At 36.3% G+C, this 27,136-nt stretch overlaps 4 protein-coding genes and 1 non-coding gene across 7 annotated transcripts; 3 read left to right on the forward strand and 2 right to left on the reverse strand.

Moving 5' to 3' along the window:
* The first annotated feature begins 4,155 nt into the window (after positions 1-4,155).
* Positions 4,156-11,858, forward strand: LOC112553552. Its single transcript, XM_025220839.1, has 8 exons — positions 4,156-4,300; positions 4,779-6,243; positions 6,481-6,719; positions 9,246-9,361; positions 9,521-9,686; positions 10,050-10,128; positions 11,040-11,175; positions 11,604-11,858. Exons 2-8 carry the CDS (start codon positions 4,901-4,903, stop codon positions 11,688-11,690), a joined length of 2,166 nt encoding a protein of 721 aa, XP_025076624.1. The 5' UTR covers positions 4,156-4,300; positions 4,779-4,900; the 3' UTR covers positions 11,691-11,858.
* On the forward strand, positions 8,975-9,138 carry LOC112554738. Its single transcript, XR_003097303.1, has one exon. It is a non-coding gene; the product is annotated as a U1 spliceosomal RNA (small nuclear RNA).
* Positions 11,858-17,553, reverse strand: LOC112553553 (FAST kinase domain-containing protein 5, mitochondrial-like). 3 transcript variants are annotated; one of them, XM_025220840.1, is made up of 8 exons: positions 17,517-17,553; positions 16,922-17,176; positions 15,670-16,647; positions 14,778-14,875; positions 14,443-14,605; positions 13,523-13,688; positions 12,689-12,812; positions 11,858-12,040 (listed from the first exon to the last, which is right to left on the reverse strand). In XM_025220840.1, exons 2-8 carry the CDS (start codon positions 16,965-16,967, stop codon positions 11,930-11,932), a joined length of 1,686 nt encoding a protein of 561 aa, XP_025076625.1. In that variant the 5' UTR covers positions 16,968-17,176; positions 17,517-17,553; the 3' UTR covers positions 11,858-11,929. The 3 variants fall into 3 exon arrangements, with proteins under 3 accessions (XP_025076625.1, XP_025076626.1, XP_025076627.1); XM_025220841.1 differs by lacking the exon at positions 17,517-17,553 and adding an exon at positions 17,352-17,505; XM_025220842.1 differs by lacking the exons at positions 11,858-12,040; positions 17,517-17,553 and having other exon boundaries at positions 12,689-12,809; positions 13,521-13,688; positions 16,922-17,505.
* Positions 17,554-17,572: 19 nt separating this feature from the next.
* On the forward strand, positions 17,573-22,088 carry LOC112553554 (coatomer subunit epsilon-like). The gene is made up of 10 exons (XM_025220844.1): positions 17,573-17,780; positions 18,069-18,232; positions 18,632-18,734; positions 19,102-19,151; positions 19,413-19,466; positions 19,689-19,770; positions 20,085-20,240; positions 20,694-20,762; positions 21,239-21,313; positions 21,534-22,088. The coding sequence occupies exons 1-10, from the start codon at positions 17,685-17,687 to the stop codon at positions 21,585-21,587; spliced, it is 903 nt and encodes a 300-aa protein (XP_025076629.1). The 5' UTR covers positions 17,573-17,684; the 3' UTR covers positions 21,588-22,088.
* LOC112553555 lies at positions 21,725-26,023 on the reverse strand. Its single transcript, XM_025220845.1, has 7 exons — positions 25,779-26,023; positions 25,280-25,408; positions 24,771-24,891; positions 24,166-24,409; positions 23,736-23,886; positions 23,317-23,464; positions 21,725-22,772 (listed from the first exon to the last, which is right to left on the reverse strand). Exons 4-7 carry the CDS (start codon positions 24,234-24,236, stop codon positions 22,675-22,677), a joined length of 468 nt encoding a protein of 155 aa, XP_025076630.1. The 5' UTR covers positions 24,237-24,409; positions 24,771-24,891; positions 25,280-25,408; positions 25,779-26,023; the 3' UTR covers positions 21,725-22,674.
* Positions 26,024-27,136: the final 1,113 nt, after the last annotated feature.

A 27,136-nucleotide genomic window follows, 5' to 3' on the forward strand; every position in this document is an offset into this window, starting at 1 on the left:
TTGGCATTAATCACCAATTTCTTACCCTCCCTTCCCTCCATCCTCAAAAAGAAAGAAAAGAAGTAATCTCCAACCTTTTCAAATGTGAAGTGTCTGTCAGAAATGTCACCATGGCAGTCAAGACTCTGCTTTTACATGACACCTTAGTCTGAATGAAACTTCAAAATTGCTTATTTTCTTTGTCGTGCTTCACTATTTAAACTCCTTGCTCTTTCATGCTTCATGTGCTGTTTACTTTTAAAAGCAATGTCTATCATCATTTCCTTTTTTTTGTTTAATGTGGCTGTCCAGTTCAAAGGTCCAAATGGTGAGTTCACCTTTAGGGGTCATTCTTTCGTCTTCATGGCTCTATTAATCCTACCCTTGATAAGAAGATAGTTATGGAATGTTTCTTAAGCAGACAAGACTTTTGATGTAGGATATGCTGACTCGGGTTCAAAACTACAGTCGACCTTCCCTAAGTCGAAAACCTCCCTATATCGAATTAATTTTAGTTCCCGGCCAAATACCTGCGCCTATTATGCATTTTCCCTAACTCGAAAACTCTTGTAAGTCGAATTTTTTTTCGGATCCCTTTGAGTTCAACTTATCGAGGTCTGATTGTACATGCTTTTATTTTTTATTGAAGATGACGTGGAATGAACTGGAACATCTGGCAATTTTATGACTAGGTCAAATGGACTACTGTTAACCTAAACAAATAAAGGCAAAAGATTAATATAAAGAGCACAAATTTGAAATGGAGCTGGAGTAGATATTCTGATGTACAGCCTAAGGTCTCATACATAACATACTGCTTTTAAAATGATCTGGGAGCGATGGTGGATGAAACTGTTGCTGTTATAACTACAGATATAAAGATAGTACTCTTGCTCAACATAAAATTAAGTGTTGCTGCAGAATCATGATAGGGTGAGAAGATTCAAGTAACTGTGTAAAACATTTAGAATGTCCTACAAGTTTTACACATAGTAGTCATTAATTATAAGCTATGTATTAACATATAAATTAGTCCTCATTTAGACAAAAGGTGAGTTTTTTCCAATTCTTTTTTTTTCTATGTGCGCATTTTTCAGCTGTTTCAAAAGTCAAATGGTGGACTTTTATTAATGATGATTATGAAACACACTTGATGTTTTATTTTATTTTTTTTGTGTGTGTGATTGATTTACTTCTGAATTTATTCTTTTGTGTGGAGACTGATAATATGATTGATCAGTTCATCCACCAATGTATTTTAATATTAGTTTATTATTGTGTATTTTCATATTGTTTTCATAAGGAAGTAAATGGCGTTGAAGGATAATGTTGATGTAATCATGTTTAGTAAGCTTGTGTAACTTTTCTGTAATTTTCAAGGGTTATTTAAAAAACTCATTTCTCCCTAAAATATTCTGTTAGCTCCCAGCACCATCTAGCTGTCATACCCATCCACCCTCAAACCTACTCCCATATTCCACTGACTGGGGGAAAGTCACAGAAATATACAGTTACAGAAACTTGACACAACCAGTACATTCTAAAGTTGTTTGCATCACCATCATTTGTGCTCCCAGACATATAATACTTTGAAAGTTAAGGACAATCTTGTTCACTTTCATCTTATTGAAGAACCATTGTCAGTATACATCCTTACAAAGTAAATAATTAAAAGAAAACATGGTATTGTTTATGTCTGTTGACAGAGGATACATCTTGACATTAAAAATCTTGTCAGTTGTCATTCTGGAGAAGACAGCTAGATTGTGACATTTGAATGGCTATTTGCAAATTATTTAAGGGGAAGAAACATTTTAAACCTTTTCAGGACAGTCATATGTAAATAATGTTCAGTGGATTTGCTGAAATCTGTCAGGCAATTATGGCACAACTTGAAATTATGTGTTTGTGTGTGCATGCAATGATTGATTGTTTTGGATTGTAGTTTTATGCAATGCCAGCAATTAAGTGGGTGCGTGCGAGCATGTACAGGCACACATGAAGAATAAAATGGGTTGTATGGAGAATAAAAGAGAGATTGGACACAGCAATACAGAAAAACAATATAGAAAAATGCCTTCCTGTCCCCACAGCTTGTTGCATTTTGTCATTAAAAATAAAATAAAAGCTACTACCTGTTTTGCATACAAACTATTGAGGTATCTGGTTTCCTACTCCCTGAAATTGCTATTTTAATACCTGTTTTAGTGTTTTGTTTTAAATCCAATAATTTCCAATATTTCTTAATGATTTTGTCTGTGTGCACATGCACAGACATGGATGCTTTTATGTAGTAGTGATGAGTTATGTATAGGGCTTTTTTCATACTTGGGAGATTCTTGACTGAACAAGTTGACTGCATACAAAATTTTCACAAAACTGGTTTACCAATACTATGACTATGCAGAGAATATTGCCACAGCAATTGTAGTGTCACAATAGTACTTTCTCAAAAGGATTGCAAGTGTACAAAGTGTCTATTGCCATGTGTGCTGTTAGCTTTGAGTATTTAAGTAGATCTGAAGTTTTTAAAAATCTAGAAAACTTTCTTAGTATACAGGCCTAATTAGCACTTCTATAAAAATCTGTATGTGCAATTGGGTGTGGGTGTGGTGATGCATGCACATACAGTTACATCGGCTCACATTTCTAGTGATCTGAAATCTCCTTTGGTGATGTAAGGAATATGTGTATTTGAGAGCAACAACTTTAATTAAATCTGATAAGCACAGTACTATGTAATCCCCTTCTGCCAATCACCATGAATAAGTTTTAAAATGTTACTTTTGATTTAGTTCATCTCATTGCCTCTCTCACACATTGATTTATTAAAAAAATATTTGATGTGTTGTAAAATATCTGCGGAAAGCTGCTTGTATTCCACGACAATAGCAGCTCTTGCTTATTTTCATATGCATATGACAAATGTTACAAAGTATATTTGAAAGAGTCATAAACCACATCTTCTACTCACCAATCCAGGTTATTCTTTCCCCTGTTTCCCCACCCCCCCCATATGTATCTTCTGGCAATATTTAACAGGTTTATACTGTATGTATATGTACAGTGTGTATTATAATATAAATTTACAAATATCTTGATGCATGTTGTGACTTTTAACCTGTTGTAAAGACGGTACATCTGTATCACATTTGGGCATTACGTTCTCCATGTGTTCAACGGTACTAAACGCTGTTGATAATTTTGATATTTTGGAAGCATAGATCACAGTCATCTACAAATAATGAATATAAATGCTTCACAGTTAGTCATATAGATGAATTGTGAATTCCCAGTCTGGATAAAAATGTTGAATACAATGTCCCTGTCAATAGAAGAAATGACTTTTGAATAAAACATATTGAATACAGATTGAAGACTCCTTTGTGCGTGTGTGTTGACAGCAGAAACGATCGATGGGAAAAAACTATTTTCCGAGACCTCAGAAAAGTCATCCCTTAGCAGATGTTTTCTAAATGGGTGAGTGGATAGGTCGACATGCTTAGTCTTGATTTTTGTAGATTTCTGTGTAGTCAGTTAAAGTAGGAATAACTATTCCCTGTTCCAAACTATTCCTGTCCCCAGAAGAACATATGGTCATAGGATTTTAGTTACAGTGCAGCGAAACAATGAAACTCTCTTCGTTTCCACATCCGCCACCTACCCACTATTTAATCCGTTAAATGTGTACTGAAAACGCATAATAAACATTACTCCTCACAATAGTCCACACAATTCTAGTCCTTTTTCATACCCTTTCCCCCTTTTCTGCTTGTTAATTGCTACTTCCCTGCTCGTCCTCCTTTTGCAAAATCATGATCCTCTGTCCTTGTTACTTGGATCCTCTTTACACTGTTTATCCTTCTGTCGTTCATGTGTTTGCTTGTTTTTCCGTCCCGCGTGTTACCTATGTCTCGTTTTAGGAGAATGAACCTTAGGAGTGTGAGTATGCGCAATACGAATTTTGCATTTATTATAATAGAAAGGATCCTTTCAACATAATCGTGAAAAAAAAATTATTACTACATTTTTGAAGTTAGATTCATTAGTCCTATGGTCCTCATAAGACCAAGTCTCTAAACAAAGTCTGCCCTTAGGTATAAGTAATCCAACACCTCTTTCCCGACCAACTATTGCCGGGGAGGCTACTGCCTTATTCATTCGTGTAATTAGGATGAATGATCCTTCTTTTCAGTGCTCTCTATTTTCAGGAAGCGCGAATCAGCAGTTACCGGTTCCCACGTACGCCGCACTCCTTTAGAGTATCCAAGAGCCTTTCGCTTACAATGCTTACGAGCATCTCTACAAACGATATATATATGTACGCAGGCGTGTTTTAATAATGCCATTTGTGACATCGATATCGATTTGCTCTCTATAAATAGCGTCATTAGTATTAATTTACAGAAGTACACGCTCAGTTAAACGCTTGTATTTAGCATGACAGCATGTACACAGACACATCAAAAAGAAACAAATCTAGGAACAGATTATTGTCTCCTTATGCTTATAATTGAAAGATTTTAATTAACTAGTCACCCCATCGCAAATGCTTTCTAAGATATATATGCACACACGTAAGAATGCACGTTTTAAACTTGAACAAAAATATCTTGAAAATCCAGTTGGTTTTATCAAGGCATTTTTCGAGATTTTTTTTTACAATAATGTGTCTCAGATGAACAACAGTAGCTCCCTCTGTGCTAGCTAGATGTTGTGAAAATATTGAAAAATAAGTTTGTTTTACAAATTTATATATTTTGCTTTGTATCATTTTCATTCTGTTTGATATGTTGCAGAATTTCATCCATGTTGATTATTGTGGATGTGTAAGGATGTTGGATAATTTGAGGAGGGTGTACTCAGTTCATGTTTGATCTCAAAGGCCTGCTTTTAGCTGCATCATACGAAAATACTTACAATGCTTAGAATACTACAAGCAGATTGCCGGCTCCAGAGAGCTGGTAGACAGCTTTGGAAAAATTTGTGGGAGCAGATTCATGAATGTAAAAGTCTAGCTCAATCCACAAAATGTGGTGCATTAGAATTTTATTGTGAACTGCATACTGGATGTGTACATCTGAGTCAGAGATACCTTAGAGGAGGAACACTAAAACACACTTGGTGGACCAAAGGTTTATCATTTGATGAAGTAAAACTTGTACACAAGAGATTTATGTCTGAAACAGAGTCTTTAGAGCCCTCTGGAAAACTGTCGAATGATATAAACTTTGCTGAAAAAGAAAATGAATACTTTTATGAATATTTGGCATCATTACCTGAATGTAGGCCATACTTTCTTCGTCATTCATTCTGTGGACATGGTCCTGAATTGGAGGAATGTAAGATTAATACATTAATGGAGGGAATTCAAAATAAAGCCTGTCCTGAATTAATACCACAGGAAATTTTGCAATTGCTACAACACTGGGCCACAGTTTCAGAGAGAGTAGGACCAGAAGGGCTTGAAAATGAAAAGTTTGCTTTGCTTGTTAAGCTCGTTACGAAACATATATACAGCATGAACTTTAAGCAAGTCATTGAAAGTATGGCTTATATCAGTAGACTGGGTTTACGCAATTCTGTTACATATAGTGAATCAAGGAAAAACCGTATCCTCCTTTCAAAGAGCTATGATAACATGCTATGTGGAACTTTGATAAGGCTGAATTTGCAGGAACTCCTGCTGGCTGCAGACTTTCTGTTTGCATTAAGGGGAAGCTCATTCACAAAGTTTCCCTATCTTATATGTGAAAGAGTGAAACCATTTTTACCCACAATGACAAAGCCAGAACTTATCCTATTGCTGTTTCATATCAGTGCATGTCGCAGAACACCTGAAGGTTTTGTTGACCTAATCATGAATCTTCTCAGCAAAGATATGGCCAACCTGTCCTTGGAGGAAGTTGGTATCATCAACTTGGCACATTACAAAACCCGTACACTAATCCGACGGGCCACATACTTCATGGCAGTGTCTAAGAACCTTAAAAAGAGAATTAGTCAGGATCTCAATCCTATATGCCTAGCAGCAGTGCTGAAATATGATGATGCTTCCCTGAACAAATGTAAAGAAAATCAAGCTCCTCAGTTTTTTACCATGCTCGAGGACCTGGTGGATCCATTGTTACCACATATTTCCACTCTACCTCCACAGACACTAATGCATATATTAAACTTGTTTTATTCCCTTGATCTGTTGCCTGAGAGCCTTTTCTTGGCTGTAGTTGACCGGATTCTTTGCAAAGGAGTGACAGAGTGGAGGTAAGTCTTATAAATTCAAGCGTTCCAAAAAAAATATATTTCCTATAAGGTGTTTTGAACTGAGTAGCTGGTGTGAATGTGTGTGTGCATGTATGTACACCAGTTTAATTTTTTTTTTTGGTCTCATAATTTAGACAACCACTTTCATTTTATACATGTGTGCTGTAAAAAGTTATATACCTTTTGATTTTGTATGTGCAAAGTGTATATAATTTTATAAAATGTTTAAAAATGCAGGCTAAAAGATATGGCACGTGTAACCCAGATCCTAAGCAACATACCACTTGCAGCAGAAAAAAGAACTGAGGCTCTATTAAACATCACAACTGAGCTAGGGAATCCACAACGGCAGGAGGAGAAAGAAAAACACTATGGTCGTTTGCTACAAGTTGCCATGGCGCTAAGTTTTTCTGGCATTTACCCTCCCTTTCTGGCCCAAGAGATCTTCAGTGACACCTTTCAAAAAGCTTTTCAAGGTTAGAGTTTACTATTTTGTTATCATGTTGGGTTCAGAGAGGATTGTAGTGAGGATAATATTTGAGTTTGTGGAAACTCAGACTTTATTTTCAAGTTCTAAAATAGTGATGAATGACAGCAGTACATGTAATGGTGTAGAGACTAGAGACCATCACAGCTAACATAATAATAACAATAATGCAAAATTTGTATAGTGCATACATGCACTCCTAAACAACATACACTTAGCACTTAAGAACAAGACATGGGCAACATATGAGGAACTGAAGAGCAAGCGAACAACACATGAACAACAGAAGGATAAACAACAATACTGATGATGAATAAAAGACATAAATATAAAAACATAAAGAGGATCCAAGTAACAAAGACTGAGGGTATCGTTATTTTGCAAAAGGAAGATGAGCAGGGAAGTAGCGATGTGGAAAAGGGAGGAAGGGTGTGAAAAAAGGACTAGCATTGTGTGGACTGTTAGGAGTAATGCTTTAGAAAGAGGTGCATTTTCAGTGCACATTTAAAGGATAAGTGGATAGTTGGTAATTATAGAAAGGGAGAGAGTTTCATTGTTTTGGTGCACAGTAACTAAAATCCTGTGACAATGTTATTGTTCTGGTGACAGGAATAGTTAGAAGGTCGTCAGACAAATAGCAGAGTTGTCTGGCTCAGATGTAAGGGAAGTTCCAGACGTCCCGCTTTAGGCAGGACAGTCCTGCTTTTGACCTCGTGTCTCGCCTGCTCATCGGGCGGGACGCCCAATGTCCCGCTTTCTGGCTTTCTGGCAAGTCCATCAAATGTCCCGCTTGTCTTTAAAAATCACTTTTTTCGGCGTTCTTTGACAGTGACGACACATCATCGGCACGTGTCCCGCTTTCGCCCCCGAAACGTCTGGTCACCTTAGTTTCACCCACCTCTATGTCATTTGGTGGACAAACCAATGAAGATTGATTTCTTCTCAAGCATAGGAGGGCATCCATTTTATCATCACCGAGTTTAACTTTGTTACCATCCAGTCTTTGACGTCGCTGATGCATACTTCTATGGTGCTAGAAGAGTGAAACTCAGCTGGTGGAATGGAGCAGTATGGTTGCATGTCATCAGCATATGATTAGTGAGAAATCTTGTGAGACTAGATGCTAGGTGAAAGTGGTTTCATATACAGAATGAACAGAACTGGGCCAAGTACTGAGCCTTGGGAGACCTGACGAGAAAGTGGAGCAGGTTGAGATGTTTGACTATCAACCAACACAGTCCTTTCAGTGAGATAGGAGTTAAACCAAGCTAGTTCAGGTCCAGAAATTCCATAGAGGGTGTGAAATCTTTGAAGGAGCAGAGAGTGGTCAATAGTGTTGAATGCAGCAGACACCAGACAAGTCCAGCAGAAACATCACCACTGTCAAGGGCATATTTTAGATGTCTGTGGTCACTTTAATTAGTTTCGGTACTGTGAAAAGGTCTATATGCTGACTGAGCTTGGGGGATGATCTGACTTAGTCTTAAACCGTCCAGTAAGAATATGCACAAAGATGATGAGAATATCCTTAGAATTGTAAAATTTAAGACTTCAGCCATTGGTAGCACATGAACACGTAATTATGGAAAGTAGGTGTGAAGGATGGAATGGTTGCTGCCTAAATTTGAAAATGTTTCTGAAACTATGTGTAATATAATGCATAATGTCTGAGTTTGTGAAAACTCTCAAACTTTATTTTCATATCCTGGAACAGAAACGAGTAACAGTCTGTTTTCCCTCTTTTTGTACCGTGAATGTGCGAGAGAGGGATAAACAGGAAAATATAATGGAAGCAGAATTAGACAACCCCCATGAAATTAGCAGATAATTTTTTTTTATAGCGCTCATGCAGTCTTAAAAATGTCGCAAGAAGAATTAAAGAGAGTTTATATTTTTAATGAGATTTGGTTTGTGCGCAACCTACCATTCCCCCCCCCACCCCCACCCCTTTTTTTCTTTTGCGACCACTTAAGGGGAAATAAGTAGACGGGGTTGTATCCCTTTCCATTCTTTTTGTCACAATAAAAATGATAAAAGGGTCGAATTTTTCAAAAATAAATATCTTACAATAAAATCAAAATAAAGTAAATTTAAATTATATATTATTTGCTTTAAATTTTAATAATTTCTTTGATATTTTATAGTTGAGCTTAATAACTTAGAGTAGTTTGCATGCGGGCATGACTGCACCATGAAAATTTCAAAATATGCTGTGGATAGCTGGCGTATCGGTAAAGATCAAGCATACTTACCTGGCACGGGAGGCACCTTGATCAGCAAGGAGGTCCTCCCAGGGCGAGGCCTGTCCATTGCACTCCGGGCGGGTTGACCCCTGCGATCACCCCAAATGTGGGTGACTCGAGTGCGTAATTTTTTCGTAAGGGGGACTGCGTTCGCGCTATCCCCTGCAGAAATAATTACTGTCAAAGTGAGATGGGTTTGCTGGAGTGAGAAAGAGGTGATGTGTGTGTAAAATGTCGCATGCAGTTTAAAGAGATTTTTGTGCTCCATGCAGGTTCTGAAATTGATTATCGACGAGATCTCTATCATCTATCTCAAAGCATTTTCATTGAGGACACTGCGTATCAGGGTCCCTTTCAGCAGAGCGAAAATTTGCCGAAACTTCCAAAAGTATGCACCCTTGCTTTTTCTCTCTGTGAGTGTATGTGACGTAGACTTTATTTGTCCACAAATTATTTTTCTGCTATAAAGAGTTTCAAGGGAATTATTCACTTTTGGGGTTTCATGTTTATTTCAATAATTCTTCAAATTTTGTTATGTTTTTAAAAGAGCAAGATGTATGGCAAAGTGGTGAAGGCGTCAATGAACAAAGCAGCCAATAGAGAGATGAGTATTCGCGATTGGGTTTTAGTGGATCTCATGGAAGTACTACAGAAAGTCTGCCCAAACTGCTTAATTCATCCTGTTTTCTTATTACCACATTTCCAGACAGCTGGTGAGTTAAGGATGAGAAACTGCACAGACGTTGTGCACAATTTAAGAATTTACAGCACATTCCTAGTTCAAATGGTCGTACTTTTTCATGCTTAAAATTTATGCTTCAGCCTAGGAAGTGTTCTAAACATAATTTATGTCAGTAATTTTTTTTCGTTTTGTTCACCCTAAATGATCTGACTATCATAGCAAAACAACAAACCACTCCCTTCCCCACAAAAAACAACAAAAACTACTAGGACTTATTCTCATGGCAGAGTTACCGCAGAACTGAACACCACAGTGTTAATATGATTAAAGAACTAAAATGATGTTTACATTTAAAAATACCCCACCCATTTTAACATTTCATATTGTTTCTTAGATATTGAGATCACTTTACTGAAGAAAGAGAAGACTGAAGAGGCACAGTGTACAAGGCCATTTGATTTGGATTCTACTGAGTAAGTTAAATAATAATGAACATTTATATAGCACTTTTTCAATAATTTGCTCAAAGCGCTTTACAGAAATGGTACACAGAAGTAAACTGAACCACCAACAACCATGCAGCCATATTCACGTATAACAGGCATACTCATGGTCAGGACAAGGTCACAGTAAAGTCGCTGTTCTGAGAAGATGCATCTTAGTAAGAGAATCAGAGTGGTGAAGGCAAAGCAAATGGGTAATCTTTTCCAATTTGATTCAAGTTACTTGAATATTAATTGCTGTGGTTGAAGTAGTTTGCATTTCTTGAGAGTTGATTCCATCATGCATTTTCTTTCTTTGTATAACTTATTTTTTTCATTGTTAAATCCAAGCATAATTTGCAAGCAGGCATGTACTACTATCCTCAAAGAACAAAGCCATGAAGGCCCAGTATCAAACATAACACATTACTTGATGGAAATTGTTGCAATTATTAAATTCAGGAACGTTTCTTTAACCTTCATATTAACATACTAACCCATATTTCATGCTTTTGAAAGAATTTACAGTTTTAACTTCCAAAGTGGTGCTTCTCAGCTGACAAAGTCTTGCTTTTCTAAAATGTTTTTTGATAGGTGACAAAGTTGTTTTTATCTAGTTTCAATTCATTGTTCTGTCAGACTAAAACATGCTTCTGAGACAAACTCCATCACTGTGTGTGTGCATGTGTGTAAGGGTAGATTTATTATTGTTATGAATGAATCACCCAAACTATTCATGAAAAAAACCCCACTCATTAATAGTAAGACACCACAAACATGTCAACATTTTAAACAAAGAAAAATCTCAGCCTAGCAAATACATGAAGAGAGACATACATCTTCTTGCCTCCAATGATAATGTACTGCTAGCTATCAAAATTTATTTTTTATATTTTGAACAGTTGTGCAGTAGTATTGCATGGCAGTCATGCATATCAAAATGTGCGAATGTTAGGTGGGCAAACAGTCTCACTATTACGCCAGTACCATGCCATGAGGCCTCGGCAGCTGAGGAAGCTAGGTGTATCTGTTGTAGAGGTAAGCACAAACAAGGTCTTTGACAAAATTTTTCCAAAGATTGTATATATATATTTTTTTAAATGTCTTTTATGTTATTTTCCCTACATGTATCTGGAGGCTGCTACCACAGGAGGTCATTTAAAAAAAAAATTTCTTTGGAAACATTTTGCAGGAGTGACATATTAATTAAGTTGGGTTATTTTTTACCCCATCAGTTAAGCATGAGAATGACTGATTTCTTGAGATGAGAATAACATTGAGAAATGTCAGGGATGGAGTTATCACCATTACAGCATCCACAGAAACACAGTTGTGAACATAAACACATGGACAGTAATGTTGTCAGGATTCATAATTGTAGTGAACAGCAACATTCATGACCCCATTAATATGAATGACAGTATTTACCAAAATAGAATTGACTTTTTTTCATTTTTTTCCTTCAGATCCCCTATACAGACTTCCAGTTGGCAAGTGACAGAAAAGCTTACATTAAAGAAAAGCTTGCTGAAGCTCGTGCAAGTGAAAAATGATATTTGCAGATTGTTCTGATTTACTGACCTGGCTAAACAGTTCAGATTCTAGCATTGTAAGAAAGCTTTATAGCCCTATACAAGTAATAGCAAATCCAGAAGGAAATTTGAAACACTGTTACAAAGTATATATTACATTTTGAAATAAAAACAAAATAACACTGCAAATTTTTATAAATCATTTATTTTTGTCTTTATATGTCTGTATATGATGGATGAGAAGATCAGTTGTGTTGAGCTTAAGGTAAGCTAACTGTAGTCGCAAGACACATGGACAGATGCTGAGAAAGTAGATTACATCGGTCCTTGTGTGATGAAATTTCTAGTTTTAGAGCATCTCCAGGTGATATCTGAGTAGAGAATATATATTTTTAAATTGCATGAAACTCATTTCTAAAGCAACAGCTAGAATCATATATGTAACATTTTGTACCCCATATCATACATTTCTACAATTAACAAATGGACAATGTTTGATTGCCAAATATGCAGGACGTAAAGGTAGTACTATTACATTTCACTGGAGAGTTAGTTGCTAAAAACAAACTTTTCTTGGACCAGTTTTGTGTGTGTGTGAGTGTACTGCCTCCCACAATCCTTTCATGAGTCAGGCAACTCATTCAACAGCTGGGTCAACAGGTTGGGCGGGGGTGATCATTTGTGCTAAATGAGCATCAAACTCGTGCACGTCTAGGTTTGGAAGTCAATCTCTAACCACACTGCTGTTTCAAATAGCACACAAAAGCTCTGGAAGTAGTGGCAAGTTGCAAACTTAGAACTGCACAGCCATGTTTTATTTTCTCTCCCTTTGTTATTTTTTGTCAATGGGATAAATAAATATGACCATCAATGATGTCTGAACTTTTTTTTCCCAAATACATATTTAGAGCATTATATCAGTCTTTTGCACAATGCAAAATTTCAATGGCCTCTGTTTCTGAGCTCCATCCACTGTTTGTGCTTTACATTTTAATCCAGCAGGCTGAAAAGATGCTCACCTGACATACTTTGTAGCCAAGTTTTTGCAGCTGTCGTACCTTTGTGCTCCAGTGGCCCAGTGGCTGAGAGCTGTTAATGGCTTGCTGGTTTGTGCTAGCCATAGCAATCACTATTTTTATTCTTGAAAAGAGATTTATTTAAAAAGGTAGAATTAGAAACTTTGTGTAATTTAAACAGCATAGAAAGTATTATAACTGAACATATGAGTAGCACAAGAGGTAAAGACCATTGAAAGTGAACAGAATGCAATATACACTCTCACATGTTCTAAAAATATCTAGTACCAACTCTCCTAAGAAGTGGCTACACTAATATGCACTTATCACAATCTGCTCCTAGATAGCAGATGAATACAACACAAAATTTATTTATAGCTACTCTAACAGGGCTCACAATCAACTCTGCTTTTGAGACCAGCTGTGTGTGCTTTCTTTTTGTACACCACTTTGATCATGCCTTTGATGGTGGGTAAACACTATATAAATCAACTTTATAAATATTATTACTATTATTACAATACTTTTACAATTATACAGAAAAAGTGGACCTGTTTATTGCTTCTGTGCTAGAACCATTACTTATTGCACCTATACAAGTTTCAGACAGGTGTACCTTTGTACCAACCATAGACACACTTGATTTAAAAGCTTGTTACTGATAACACTGTGTATGGCTGGAAGAAAAACAACAGTTTCTTCTTCCTTTTAAAAGCAGTACATGTTAGATGGGCACCACCTATGGAATGGAGAACGGAGTGCTTTACCAGATGCTTGCTACCCCTTCACTAAATTTTTTTCGTCTCAAAAAAATAAAAATCCTGCTTTGTCCCACCTTTCTCTTTATGAACAGATTCACATTTGTCTTTAGTGGCTGTGTACAGGTCATCAATAATAATCCTGGGTATGACACTTGTTTGCTTAGAGGAAGATTGATGCAATAATGGTTGTTTTTGGTCAACTTGTACAAATCCATCAGTCATACAGTACTCAAGTTCAATCACTGAAAAGAAAATAGTAACAGTTGTCTGTGTATTAACAATTTTATTATTATATTTTCTGTCTCTCAATACTTTTGTCAAATTTGAGTTAAGCTTCTAATAAGTTGTGTGCCTAATTGTTGTGCAATGTATAAATTCATTTGTTGTTGCTTAATCTTATGAATGTGAATGATTGTATTATGTAATTTTTGTGCTGCTTTGTGTTTTTGTTTGTTTAGGGCTGTATCATATTTGTGAAGCACATCAAACCTTAACAGGAACAGTGCTATGGCAAAGTACTTCATTTTTACTACACATAGTAGTAGCAGTATGCTTTTCCAATCAAAACTGTCACTAAAAGTAAGAAGGCATTTCTGTCAAGATAGGTTTTGGGGTTGTCTCCCCTATAATGACAGATTGTTATGATCAAAGTCAAAGTCATCTTTTTCCATCACTGTCATAAAAAGAGCCTGAAAATTATGCACAATCCATGCATAGCTGCAAAGACACGTGCATGCACACACACAGAATGGGGAGTCCAAACCAACTACCCCCTTAAAAAAAAACAAAACAAACCATGAAATACTGTTGCTGTTGCATGTTTTGGTGTATTATCTCAATCATCTTTGTGTTAAAAAAATTTAAGTATACGAGAACTCGCATGTTTTTCATGGAAGTACTCATGTTTTTTATGGAATAATCATCCATATTTATTTTGATGGAGTTTTAACGCTAATTTTTTTTTTTCAAAACCCACCCTAATCCTTAGGCACTCACCAGCGGTCCTAAAATGGGGAAGAGGAAAATGACATCGCACCCTCTCTGTCCCAAGGCTGATTTGTAAAGATGTCAGCACTGCTGCCAGACCTATTCTTATCTGCAACTCAACTTCCATATCTTTTGACAGAGCAAGATGCTCCAACAGCACCTGCCGCTGAGACTGCAATATAAGAGACGTCAAATCATGTATTAATTTTGCCTAGCAAAGTATGAAATATCATTGCATCCATGCAAAAATGGCATGCACAAACTTTTTAAAACACACTATTAATTGTTAGGAAAATGTAAAGATTTTACTTTTAATGAATGCCAGGTGTGAACAGGTTCAGTACCTGTAAAAGGGTAGGTCCAGAGTATAAAGGGCATTCAATCTTCATGGTCTCATTTAGTATTAGCAACTGGAATGACTTTTCCTTATCAGCAGCACTGTCTAAAACATCAAATGGAAGAGAAACAAAACAGATGTACTGATGCCTTTAGCTACTGGCCACTAGGTAATGGAATGTGATTAGGTGGTACAGAATTTCATATAGCATATCCATTTACAAAAAATATGCTTTAGTGCAATGTTTACAGTTAATGTTATGGTCTCTACAAATTTTCTACGAATTCTAACATAGTAAAGTAAAAGCCCGAAGTTTTCTAGCATTGGCCACATTTTGAAATGAATTAGTCTGGTATGATTCTTTACATATCTCTTTATAAGATAAAGCAAATTTTTGCTAAAAGAATGCTTATCATTTTCAACACTACAACTTCACTGGAAGAAATAAAAAGGAATAAAATTAAAGTTCTTCAAAAAAAGATTCTGCATCATGTTTTCGAGAAGTTGAGTATCAGCTGGTTGAAAAAAAATTCCACTAATGCTTAGCTAAAAGGTGCAATGAATCCATCCACCAAGAAACCAAAAGAATTATCCAAATGTTTTCTGTGAATTTAAAATTATACACTGGCATGGTTTGCATATGGTTATGTCTGCCATATTCCTAATATCTTTGGACAAAAAATAGCATCACTGGAAAATACTGTGATTGACAGTCAACATTATTGCCCAGAAACATTGAAATGACTATCGGCTCTAATACTAACACACACATTCAATTTCACCTGAAAATGGGGATCCTAATGATTCAACATTGTGGTGGGTTTGCATTGTAATTACCTCCCTTGAACCAGGATACTGGAGTCAAGTTGATGTATGGTTAAATGAGATGAAATACTTACCAGCAAGTCTGTTGATAACATCTTGACTGAGACACCTACTCAGTAGATCCTCAGGAAAAATTTCCAAATAAATTAATCCAAATAACAGTTCTGCTAAAGATTCTGGAAACTGCTCCACACTGCTAAGTTCAAAGTGATTTGCAAGTCTCCGAAACCTCTGCTGGTAATCATGTGGTTTGAACTGAAGTGTACCACAAGCCCAAACAAATTTTGATAAATCTTTGGTTCTTGTGTTGGGTTTCTGATTGAGGAGAGCTTCAAACCGACAAAGAAGTTGTTCAAAAAGCTCTTTATGCACTATTGGAATTGAGGCATATGTAAATGCAATGTGCATTAATGAGTTAGTGGAGTTATAGTGTGTCAAATAATTATCTTTCATAAGACTGTCTGCTAACTTGTTATAGAAGCTTATTCGCACATAACTTGCATGACGATAGACTTTCATAAAAGTCATCAACAGATACGGATCAACAAAACTGAAATCCATTAAAAGTTTGTGTGCCATAACCTCCAGAAGATCTTGTGACATAATTCTATGATTTGCTCTAAAAAATCCAGCACTTATCACGCCCAGATCATTTATATGAAAGTGATGTAGGTGCTTGAGAAGGTACTCTTCCACCATATGAAAGAGCATTTCTGGAGCGCTTCCATGAAGAAACACATACAGAAACAAGAATGTTATATCTTCAGGTGAAGGCTGCATGCTTTGAAATGTTTCCTCAATGACACTGAAGAGTGCAGGTAAGTAGGATGGCATAGCATGCTGAACCTTGTAGAAAGCATGGCAGGCATCCAAGGCCACAGGTAGGGACATTTTGTACCGTTGTTTAATAAGCTGATACTCAATTGATTTTAGGTCTTTTTCTCTGGACTGTGTTTTCACAATTGCTCTAATGAGCTGATCTGTTGTTCGCATATCAGTCAAGACTGCAGAAGACATGCTGTTGAAATTATTAGACGTATTGGTGGCAGCATCTGCACAGAAAACATCATTTGTCAATTCACTCTTTTCAACATCTTCCATCCCCTGTTCCCTCTCTATATAAAGAAAAAATCCCACCTAAAAGTAATGCCAAACTAAAATATAATGCTTAAGAATACAAGATAAATTGTTACTACTATACCCAAAACAAATTAACCTTAATGCATTTGTATTCTCCATACACAGAGATTCAAGATGTTCAAATATAAAAATGTGAGAAATCAAGAAAGAATGTACAGTCCATAAAATTTTGATGAAGGCACTCACTTGAAGTCTTTAATCTGGGTCCATATCTTTTCGTTAACGTATCCATAAGTTTATCTGCTACGAGTTGGATGGGATCTCTTCTGACTGCATTTTTAAGTTTATTCCACCTAGGTTCATTATTCTGTGATAGGATGTGTCTTTTTTCCGGAAACCTTTCTTATAGTGACTGGTGGAATGCTGTGTATTCTAACCGCCTCAGCACACTGAAGGGCTGAAGCTAGTAAAGCCCTCTGATGTGTCGTCAACGCCAACATTCTAAAGGAAAATAATAATAATGATGAAGTGGATTTATATAGCACTTTTTCTCACCATCAAATGCAGGTTTAAAGTGCTGTATAAAAATTACGAAACAAATGATATTTAAAATCATAGTAAAATTTTAAAGTGGGAAAAAGGTAAGGGCCCTTGCTACCAGGCGGTAGATTATCACCCCTTCATTTGAAGGCCTGTTGAATTCATATAAATACTTGAACCACGTCCATGCTTGAACATATCCCCTCAAAACCCACGCAATCTACCCTGGAAAATAATTAAATTGACAGGGAAGTACAAAAGAAATATGCAGATCCTAAATCAAAGTTTAAATGTACACAACCTCTGAAGAATGTAGGGTAGGTAATTATTTTCTGAAGTCTTATGAAGAGTAGTTTCCCTTCGGATGACCGGATATTGTGCGGCGATTCCACGTCGCAACTCATCGTAAATATTATAAAGTCTACTGTCTCTAATTCTTGCTTAGCAGGAATACCCGTTGTAATCAGATATGGCAAATCAAGGGGTAGACGAACTTTTTGATATTCGCACTGCATTGCTGATCGGTAATTATCAGCATTGTATTAACGAAGCCCAGAAATTGCACGTAAGTACATTTTATATGTACAGTGATCGTGTATTGAAGTTATTTCTTCGGACAAACATCAAAAAGGTCTGATGCATGGGACTGAGTCGAAGACGTTTTTGTATCTGGATTAGTGCTGTTTAATTTAATCCATTCTCACATACTCTGGTATTATTTTAAAAATTACTAGGTGTTATTAATATTTGAAGACTGATGGTGACATACTCCTCTCGGTCAGATTTTGTGTTTGAAGGGTGCTGTTTTCAGCCTCACATCCTCGCCTTTTACAACAAAATGTGTCCATAACAGGTTAGCAGCCCAGAACAAAAGATTCAGCGCGATGTCATAATGTATAGAGCCTACATTGCCCAGCGCAAATATGGTGTCGTCTTGGACGAGATTCGCCCAGGACAAGCAGACGAACTTCAGGCAGTGCGTATGTTTGCAGATTATTTGGCCAATGACTCAAAAAGGTGGGTTTCTTTTGGAACTTCAGAAAAAACGCTTTTTACTGGAATGACATTGATTTATAAGAGTTGCATTTCATAACACTTCCAAAAAAAAACGTTGCCTAAGATCATTAAAACAAGATTTATTTATTGCTGGCAACTGGAATTTAATATGCAGATAACATACAAAGAAACTTTATTCTTCCAAGCTTTCTGTAACACCTAACTCCTTCCCTGGTGTCAAAAATCATACACATTCAGGTCATTAAACTGATGTCATTCACTCCAATACAGTTGCTTTTATTATTATAATAGAATAATTCCATTTTCAGGGCACAGACTCATCTGTGATATTACGTGAAAATAGAACTGATGAGACCACATGACCTGTCTTAATCTTCAGATCTTGATTATTCATTCCAGGGATGCCATTGTACGTGATCTGGACTCTAAGTTGATAGGCAATGTTGACATGAGCAATAGCATTTTTGTGCTAATGGCTGCTTCCATTTACTACCATGAACAGGTATGTTTCTTGCCTGAGGGCTGCACTGGACATGATAATAAAATCTCGTGGGGCAGAACATTTTCAGAATCAGGAAGTTAAAAATGAAATTATGTTGTCTGGTTAAAATGAGCGGGCCGGATGGGTTGAGCACCCTTAGTTTGTCGCTTCAGATGTTATCACAAACTTGGAATTGTCTATTGATATATTTCTGATCACCTAAGATTTTAGTTTGGAATTCTTTGATATTTTACCATGATACTAAATTAGTTCAAATGAATTTATATACATTTATGAAAAAAGATTAAGTAGTTTTTTTTTTTTGTATTGCTTCTGCATTTTAAAATTATGCTACAAGTTACAGCATGTGTTTTCCTGCTTGTGGCAGAATTACGATGCAGCTCTAAGAGCCCTTCATCAGTCAGACAATTTGGAATGGTAAGAAATGCTTTAGAGTTTAGAGTATTTAGAAGAATGCAGATATGCAACCTCTTTAGTTGTTTTTTTTTTTTTACATTGGTGATTAACATTTAGAGAATTCAGTTTATTTTTGGTAGGGTATAATTAAATATGACTGTTAACTTTTGCAGTCTTGGAAAAAAAATAACCCTACAAAAATACTAAAAGGAGGGTAAAGAGAGATATATGTAGTTTTGCTTTTTTATTTATTTAAAATATTTTTCTTTCTGTTCAATGTAGTATGACTTTGATGACAGAAATTCTTCTAAAAATGGACAGAGTGGATTTAGCCAAGTAAGTGTAAAACAGGAGAACAGGTATTTTTCATTTTTCCAGTTTTTGATTCTTAATTCCATTTTTTCATGCATAAGAGTTACGTTAATAAGGTTAATAAATAAAATTAAACAATTTCTTTGTTGAGACCAGACTGGTGCATTATTTATAAACATGAACACACACAAATACCAGTTTCTTCTAACCTTGATCCTCCCATTGGTGATTATATTCGTTGTGCAGGAAAGAACTGAAACGCATGCAGGACACAGATGAGGATAGTATCCTTACTCAGCTTGCTCAAGCTTGGTTCAACCTGGCAGTAGTGAGCATCATTTTATAACTCAGTGATGGTGTGCATGTGCATGTGCAAGATGGGGTGAACGATAATATATTGATTTTAACTGTCAACCACACTATGTGTACATCCACACATAAGAGTCTCCATGATCTATTGGCAGTGAACTGCTAGTGCTTTGCCTTTCTAAGATGGTTCCCATTCCTTGGGTTTTTCTTTTTACCCCCTCCCCCTGAATAATTAGAATTTTCCAATCATTTGCTCAAACAAGTCTTGAATTGGATATTACAAGATTTTAGCCTTCATATTGCAGAGGATTACAGTGATGATAATGTCTATAGGGTGGCGACAAGTTCCAGGATGCCTACTACATTTTCCAGGAGCTGGCTGACAAACATGCCAGCACTCCTTTACTGCTGAATGGTCAAGCTGCCTGCTACATGGGGCAGGGGCGCTTTGATGATGCAGAGTCTGTCCTTCAAGAAGCACTAGACAAGGTTGGCTTAGTTCTCATTGGTGTACTGAAGAAATTTACCCCATTTTTAACTGTCTTCTCCAACAAGCTCCTGTAAACGTGCTATTGCTTTTGTAGTTATATTACACTTTGTTTAAGCAGCTTGCCTGTTTCTTCATGTTTTCTCTCTAGGGTTTGGGTTGCTTTGTGTTCATCATGTAATCACTTTTCATGCCTTCCACTCATTGTGTGCATGTTATATGGCCATCTTTGTGTGCAAGAGATATTGCGAAGCTGATTACGTCAGAAGTTAGCTGCTTGCAAAGAAATGTGCTCTTATTATTTATTACCATCATCATCTGCTCTTGTGACTCTTAATTGGCTGATCATCTATTCTGATTCAATACTTATACCATTCACTGATTGTGTCATGCAAATGGCATGTAACGAACCTATAGTCCAGTAAGTCATTCTTATTTTATGGGTAATGTTACAGGATAGCAACAATCCTGAAACACTGATCAACATGGTGGTGCTCACCCAGCACATTGGCAAATCACCTGAGGTAAAAACAGTCTGGATTTCATAATGAATGCATCTTAAGGATCTTTCTTAACTAGTCAGAACTTGATTAATTTTCACCTAATGAGCACATCTTGGTAAAATTAGCGAAATAACATGTTTGTCCAGAATGCTTTGTCATTTGTCTGTCATAGAAACTTGGCCCAACAAAAAGCCTAAACTTGTACATTTTGTCGATGAAGTTCGTATGCAGCATGCCTAAGCACAGCATCATGCTTATTGAGTGTATGATCAATGCAATAAACAGTTGTAAGGGGAGCAGTTGCTTTTTTCAGTAAATCACGTGTCACATAGGTCACTTGGACAACTGCAGAAGTATACAAGCACAGATCATAAGTGCTACCATGTTGACATATTTTTGCCTCCTTTTGCAATTATTTGGCATAGATTTGTTGTGATCTAATATATGTTTAAATTCTCCAGTTTGTTGACCAGGTGTTTGGTTAAATATGATTTCAGCTCAGTAACAGATACGTATCACAGCTAAAAGATTCACACAGAAGTCACCCATTTGTAAGAGATTATCTTCAGAAGGTAGGCTAATTTTCTTTTCTTTTTTGATGTGCAAACACACACATACAACTTTTAAAGCTTGCAACAAAGATCATAAGCCAACGATATTTGCAGAAAATTTCATTGATCATTATTTTCTAGATTTTTTAAAACCTTGCAATCAGAAATAAAAGATGAGAATAGATAGATAGAAGACATTGAATATTTACTAAAGATTTTTTTTTTTAAACCTTTGTTGCAGGAGAGCGAATTTGAAAGAATAGCCAAAAATTATGCACCATCAGTTACTGCATAGGTTATGTTGTTGAAAATGTGTTTACATTAAATGTGTATTTGAGGGTTTTCTTACAAAAATGGATTTTGTTTTGAAAATTGTCCTGAAACTTCGAACTTCATACATGTTTGTGCTATTTTCCTTATAGTGCTACCAACTTTATGGAACTGTTTATGTTTTGTAGTACAACAGGATACAGCATAAGAACTAGCTTTGTTTGTTTTTGAAATGACCACTATTTATCTTATATATGTAGGATTACTTGCAGAGGAGCAGTTTAAAAATTCTTGAGTGGGACATTAAAGCATTTGGTATAGAAATTTATAGGGGAACAAAATTATGACCTAGCTATTATGCACCTGCAATTCAATTTCGGCTAGGTTAAAAATTAGTGTAAAATTTCTGTTGAGACTTGTACAAATTGTTCCTTCAAATGAGACAGGGGAAGTATATATTAAAAAAAAAAAGGGTGAATGATCGATGCACTAACTGTTGTAAATATTAAAGAAAATGCAATTTCAAGACCTTACGAGATTGTGATTTAAAGGTGCAAATGTATGAAGGTGGAAAAAATATTTCTTGTTCTTCAAGGAATTTTATATGCAATGCAAATGCTATAAAATATAAATGATAATGTATTTGGAAGTCAGTAGTCTTTATAATACTGGTATAAAATTTGTGTCCATAATCACAACAGGTAATAAGATCTGTCTCTTGTGCCATTAGAAATGTACAAAAGCCTTGATAATGCAGAATTATATGTCAGATCAATACATTAGTAATTATAACAACACAAGGACATTCTAAACATAACGATACTTTGTGGACCTTGCCTACCAGCATGTTAAGATTCTGTTCACACCTTTGTAGATGCTTGATCATTGTCTGACACATGCTAAGATCTCATCTTGGTCTAGCAAGCAAGAATAAACAAACTTTGTCACAATCTGTGACTGAGTATCTTGATCATTGCCAGGTATTGACAACAGCAGAAGGGAGTAAAATTGGAGTTGTTGAGAGAAAAACAGTTGTTGGGGGAGGAGCTTTGCTTTGTCTTTCAGGAGAAAAGTGAGAATGTCTAGATTAAGTTCAGAATGCAAGGTTTCCATCAAACTTCCTGGATGTCAAGACATTCCAGTTGCAAGTACGGCAAACACAGCGTTTCCACAGTCAATTCACCGGTATTAATCTTTCGGGTCACCAAATCTGCAACAAAGGATGGAAGTTCAGTGATATGCAAAAGCTGCATTGAAATGACTCGGCAACACACTTTGTTGTGTAAATACTCATGTTTGTGTCAAAATGCATAATAATAAAAATAAATAATATGCAAAATTTGTGATGCACATACTCACACTCCTAAGGAGCATGTTTTTAGCGCTTAAGAATAAGAATGAAACATGGACAGCATATGAGGGACAGGAAAACAAACAATTAACATATGAACTATAAAAGAATAAACAACTGTACTAAACGAAGAAGAAAATCAAAAATAGAAAACACAAAGAGGAACCAAAGAACAAGAACAAGAGCTAAGAGTAACATGATATTGCAAAAGGAAGGGTGTGAAAAAGGACTGGCATTATGAGAAAGGTTGTTAGGAGTAATCTTTACGGAAGAGGTGTGTATTCAGTGCACGTCTAAAGGATTCAATAGTGGGTAGGTGGCGGATATGGAAAGGCAAAGAGTTCCATTATGAGTAAGACTATTAAAGGTCGCGTGTGGAATGTAGCAAAGGAGGAGAACATACCGTTTTGGGACAAGTCATCGATGCCAGCTGCCTTTTTGTAGGATGACATGGACTTCTGCAGAAGCATTATGCACGGTCTCCTCACATCAACACTGTTGCACAGTTGTGACACAAACACCTCAGCAGCAGTGCCACCAGGCCTGTCAAACTGTCCATTACAAGGGTGTCAGTTTTTCATATCATATCATATTAAAGTACAATTTGAGCATAAACTTGAAACAACTAAGGTACAAAATCCTTTATCATGACATCATTTAAAATTCAGTGCAGCACACCTCTGCAGAAATGTCTGACCGAAGGAGGGAACAAATGCATTGTATCAATGTGTATAGTGAGAGATTGATAAAGTTTTGCATAGTGACATTAAATTATAACAAGATTTGATGAGCACTACAAAATTTTGGAAAGCTATGGCATACATTTTGGATAAAAACTTCCCCTTGCTTCTGCACAACTTTCTCCAGGCAAAACCATTCTTGTTGAGAGAGTTTCAACAATCTTTGTGCGACATCCACTCCACCATATTTGATGGACACCAAGGCTTGGCATGATCCATCCTCTATCAGAATACTGTAAATAATAAAATGCTGATAAATCACGGACAGTTCTGCCCTTCACTATACAAAGTACTCTATGCAGATTCCGTAAATGCCACAAGACTGCTTATTAAGATTGAGAGGGTATTTAATACTAGATTTTAGACAAATTTTTGACATGATGTTATCTAATTTGACATACAGCCATTTGTTCAGGCTCATTTATTTTAAGCATCATTTTAACTGTTCCTTAGAATAAATCATATATGTTATCAAAGCCCTTAAGTAACTGGAATGTGGCAAAACTAGATACCTCATGTTTGATGACAGTATTGTGTGGCTGGAGTTGGTACAGGCAGGAGCTGTGCAGCTGACTGTATTCATGATGGCGCCACACAGACCACAATCTTGACTTCAGGCTGATCCGAAAGAACCGGCAGATCTGGCATTGGGCCATGAAGATAGTTTGGGATTTCTGATCTTCCCAGAGTGACACAAGTAACTGGAACTGTGCATCTTTCCAACTGACTGGTTCTCTGCTAGCTTCCTTGTTTGGGCTAGTGACCATTAGAACATTCTAGCATTGTAAAGATATATCAAGTTGGGTATTGTTATCGTACAAATTTTGGAAGTAGCATAAAACAAATGACTATAAAACTGTCAAATCCTCTCAGATGAACCCTGACTTCAGAAGGACTTTTTTAAAGTGGGAGCCCACAAAACACCTTTGTTTACATCCTGAAAATATTGGTTGGTCACATTTCTCATCAATAAGTCATCAAAAAAGTTTATTCATGAGTTGCTATAAATGGGCTAGCAAATACTGCACAACTGTTTGGGTATTATAAAATACTACTTCAGCACACATTTCTAATCATGCATAGTAAGAAGTGTATTTAGCTTCAAACTAACACTCACAGGTTTGCTGTTTGTTTTGGTCCACTGAGGATGCGCAGACTGGACACAGATAAAAACTGAAAATATGTGTTTCCTGACCTTGACACCCTCTTATCAACTCTGAGAAACTCCACCATCATCCCTTGAACAGAGGGTAGTATACTTTTCTTAAGACCTGTTTTCTTTGGTTGACTGGGCGGTTTTTGGTTTGGTTTTTTTATTGGGAGGGGGCAGTGGTGTTATTTAGAAAGAACAGACCTATGAAACAAAAACTTTCAAAATAAACGTGTTAAATTATTTTACATTTAACAAACTTATAGGGTTTAGGAGAGAACATAAAACATCTGTTCAGATTTGTCATTATGTAATGAAAAAAAAACAAAACAAAACAAAAAAGTGGATTAGAATTGTGGCATACACTTCGATGTTTCAAAAACTAGGTTTAGCAGAATTTTTATTGTCACATAAACATGATGACTATCATAACATTTTATTATGACATCAACTCCCGTCTTCCTCTAAATAAATACCAGGGAGGAGGCCTAGTGGATATATGACAGCTGTGTTATTGAAGTAGACTCTTGCACTAGATGGTCCCTGCATGGAGTCTTTTACTCCCACACACAAGCATCTGCCCTTCAAACAGCCCTGTAAGGTATCTGCAATTTAAAAAAGCAATCAAAACAAGAACTTAAAAAATCCTGTCTTCAAAAGAATGCAGCCAAGAAATGCAATGGAAAACAAAAGCTTGATTCTTGCTAAAAGACAGCTAATAAGCCTTGAAGAGGCATTCAGATTATTTATACTCTGAAACACTTTCCTGCTTTGGAAATATGACAGTGTCCTAACTGAACTGATGACAGGTGCTGATCGAGTGTTGTGTCTCTGGAACGCCATGGAGGGAGCAGAAAAGTTGATAGAAAAAGACACAGAAAGAGAAAAGATATAAAATAATGTGGAGCATTTTGTTGCATCTGATGGGAATAAAAATGTTCTCCAAATCATACAGGTCTGCTAGTGTTACTTTACCTGGATGAACCATGTGGAGGCAGTTGTTAGTTGTTCCTGCTGTGGACATGTGCATACTCAACTGAGGATGTTTGCGCCACATGATGATACCCATAAAACTTACCAGCATGCCAGGTTCCTAACAAAACAAAAGCTTGGATTAGACTGACTTAATTTCAAAAGTTCTATCTGTTCACACTCACATGAAAGCTTCATATTCCTCCTGTTTTTAATGTCAGCCATAAGATTTTTACATGATATAGTGACAGCACACATTTTGAGATTAAAATTAATGTTCTTTATTAAGAAAGGCAGCTTTCCATAAACAAACATCCATCCATACACATGCACGCCTACATGCACACACAAAAATCCCTTAAGATACAGAAAAAAATTTTCAATGAATTAAAGTTGCAATGCTAAGTCCTTGCATCAGTTTTTACAATTTTATAAACAGACTGCAATTAACATACTGTCATTGTATCAAATAGATTTTGTCACTTGCTTTGTTCAGATTACTAAAAAAATTCTGACAAAAGTTTCCAGTTGAAAGAAGTGGGTAAAAGGGGCAGAGGTAAAGAACTATTATAAATGTGCATAAGCATTCACGCACAACTACATTACTATTTCTCCCTCAGCCCATCACCCACACTGTGCACAACACTCCAACATTGTAATGTCTGTGTATGCACAATGATGAAGGAAACACCTTGATTTTACATGTCCATTCTGTGACCTAAAAATTGATACTAGTGTTAAAATTGTTTAGAAACCCAACTTACCATCAGACATGAGATAATCAATACTCAGCATTCTTGTTTGCTTGGATGCATCCTCAGTCTGTTATTTCCAAACAAAATGACAAAAACAAATAACTGAAACACATGTATCACTCAAGTCACAGCATCAAAGGGTTCTGAACTAATCTCCTTTTTCCACAGTTATAGAACCTTTATTATAACCAGTTACAGAACCTAATAGGAAAAAAGAGACTCATTATAATGCATGAATTCATGACAAATCTTTGCATATATACAGATTCATAACTTGATTATATTTTTGATGACCTCACCACTCCAGCTAAGCTCTTTAATCCCCCAAAAATCTGCTGCAGGACAAATACTTACTGTAAAACTGTTAAAGATTCTGTCTATTTCAGCTTCATCAGACACTTTAACCTCTGTCATAGCTGCACCGTTCTGAAGAGCTTGAAGTTTCTTGTCCATTTGTGGCCAAAGGAGGGCATGTTTATCTCCAGAGTATTTCATGCTGAAGCAGTACAACCCTTTTGGCTGGATAGCATCATGCCACATGCAGCTTCTATTTCTGAAAGCCAAGACCAGTGGCTGACTTGCTGAAAAATCTCCTAAAGTGATGAA

The sequence above is a fragment of the Pomacea canaliculata genome, linkage group LG13 (genome assembly GCF_003073045.1).
Source record: "Pomacea canaliculata isolate SZHN2017 linkage group LG13, ASM307304v1, whole genome shotgun sequence".
NCBI classification, from domain to species: Eukaryota; Metazoa; Mollusca; class Gastropoda; order Architaenioglossa; family Ampullariidae; genus Pomacea; species Pomacea canaliculata.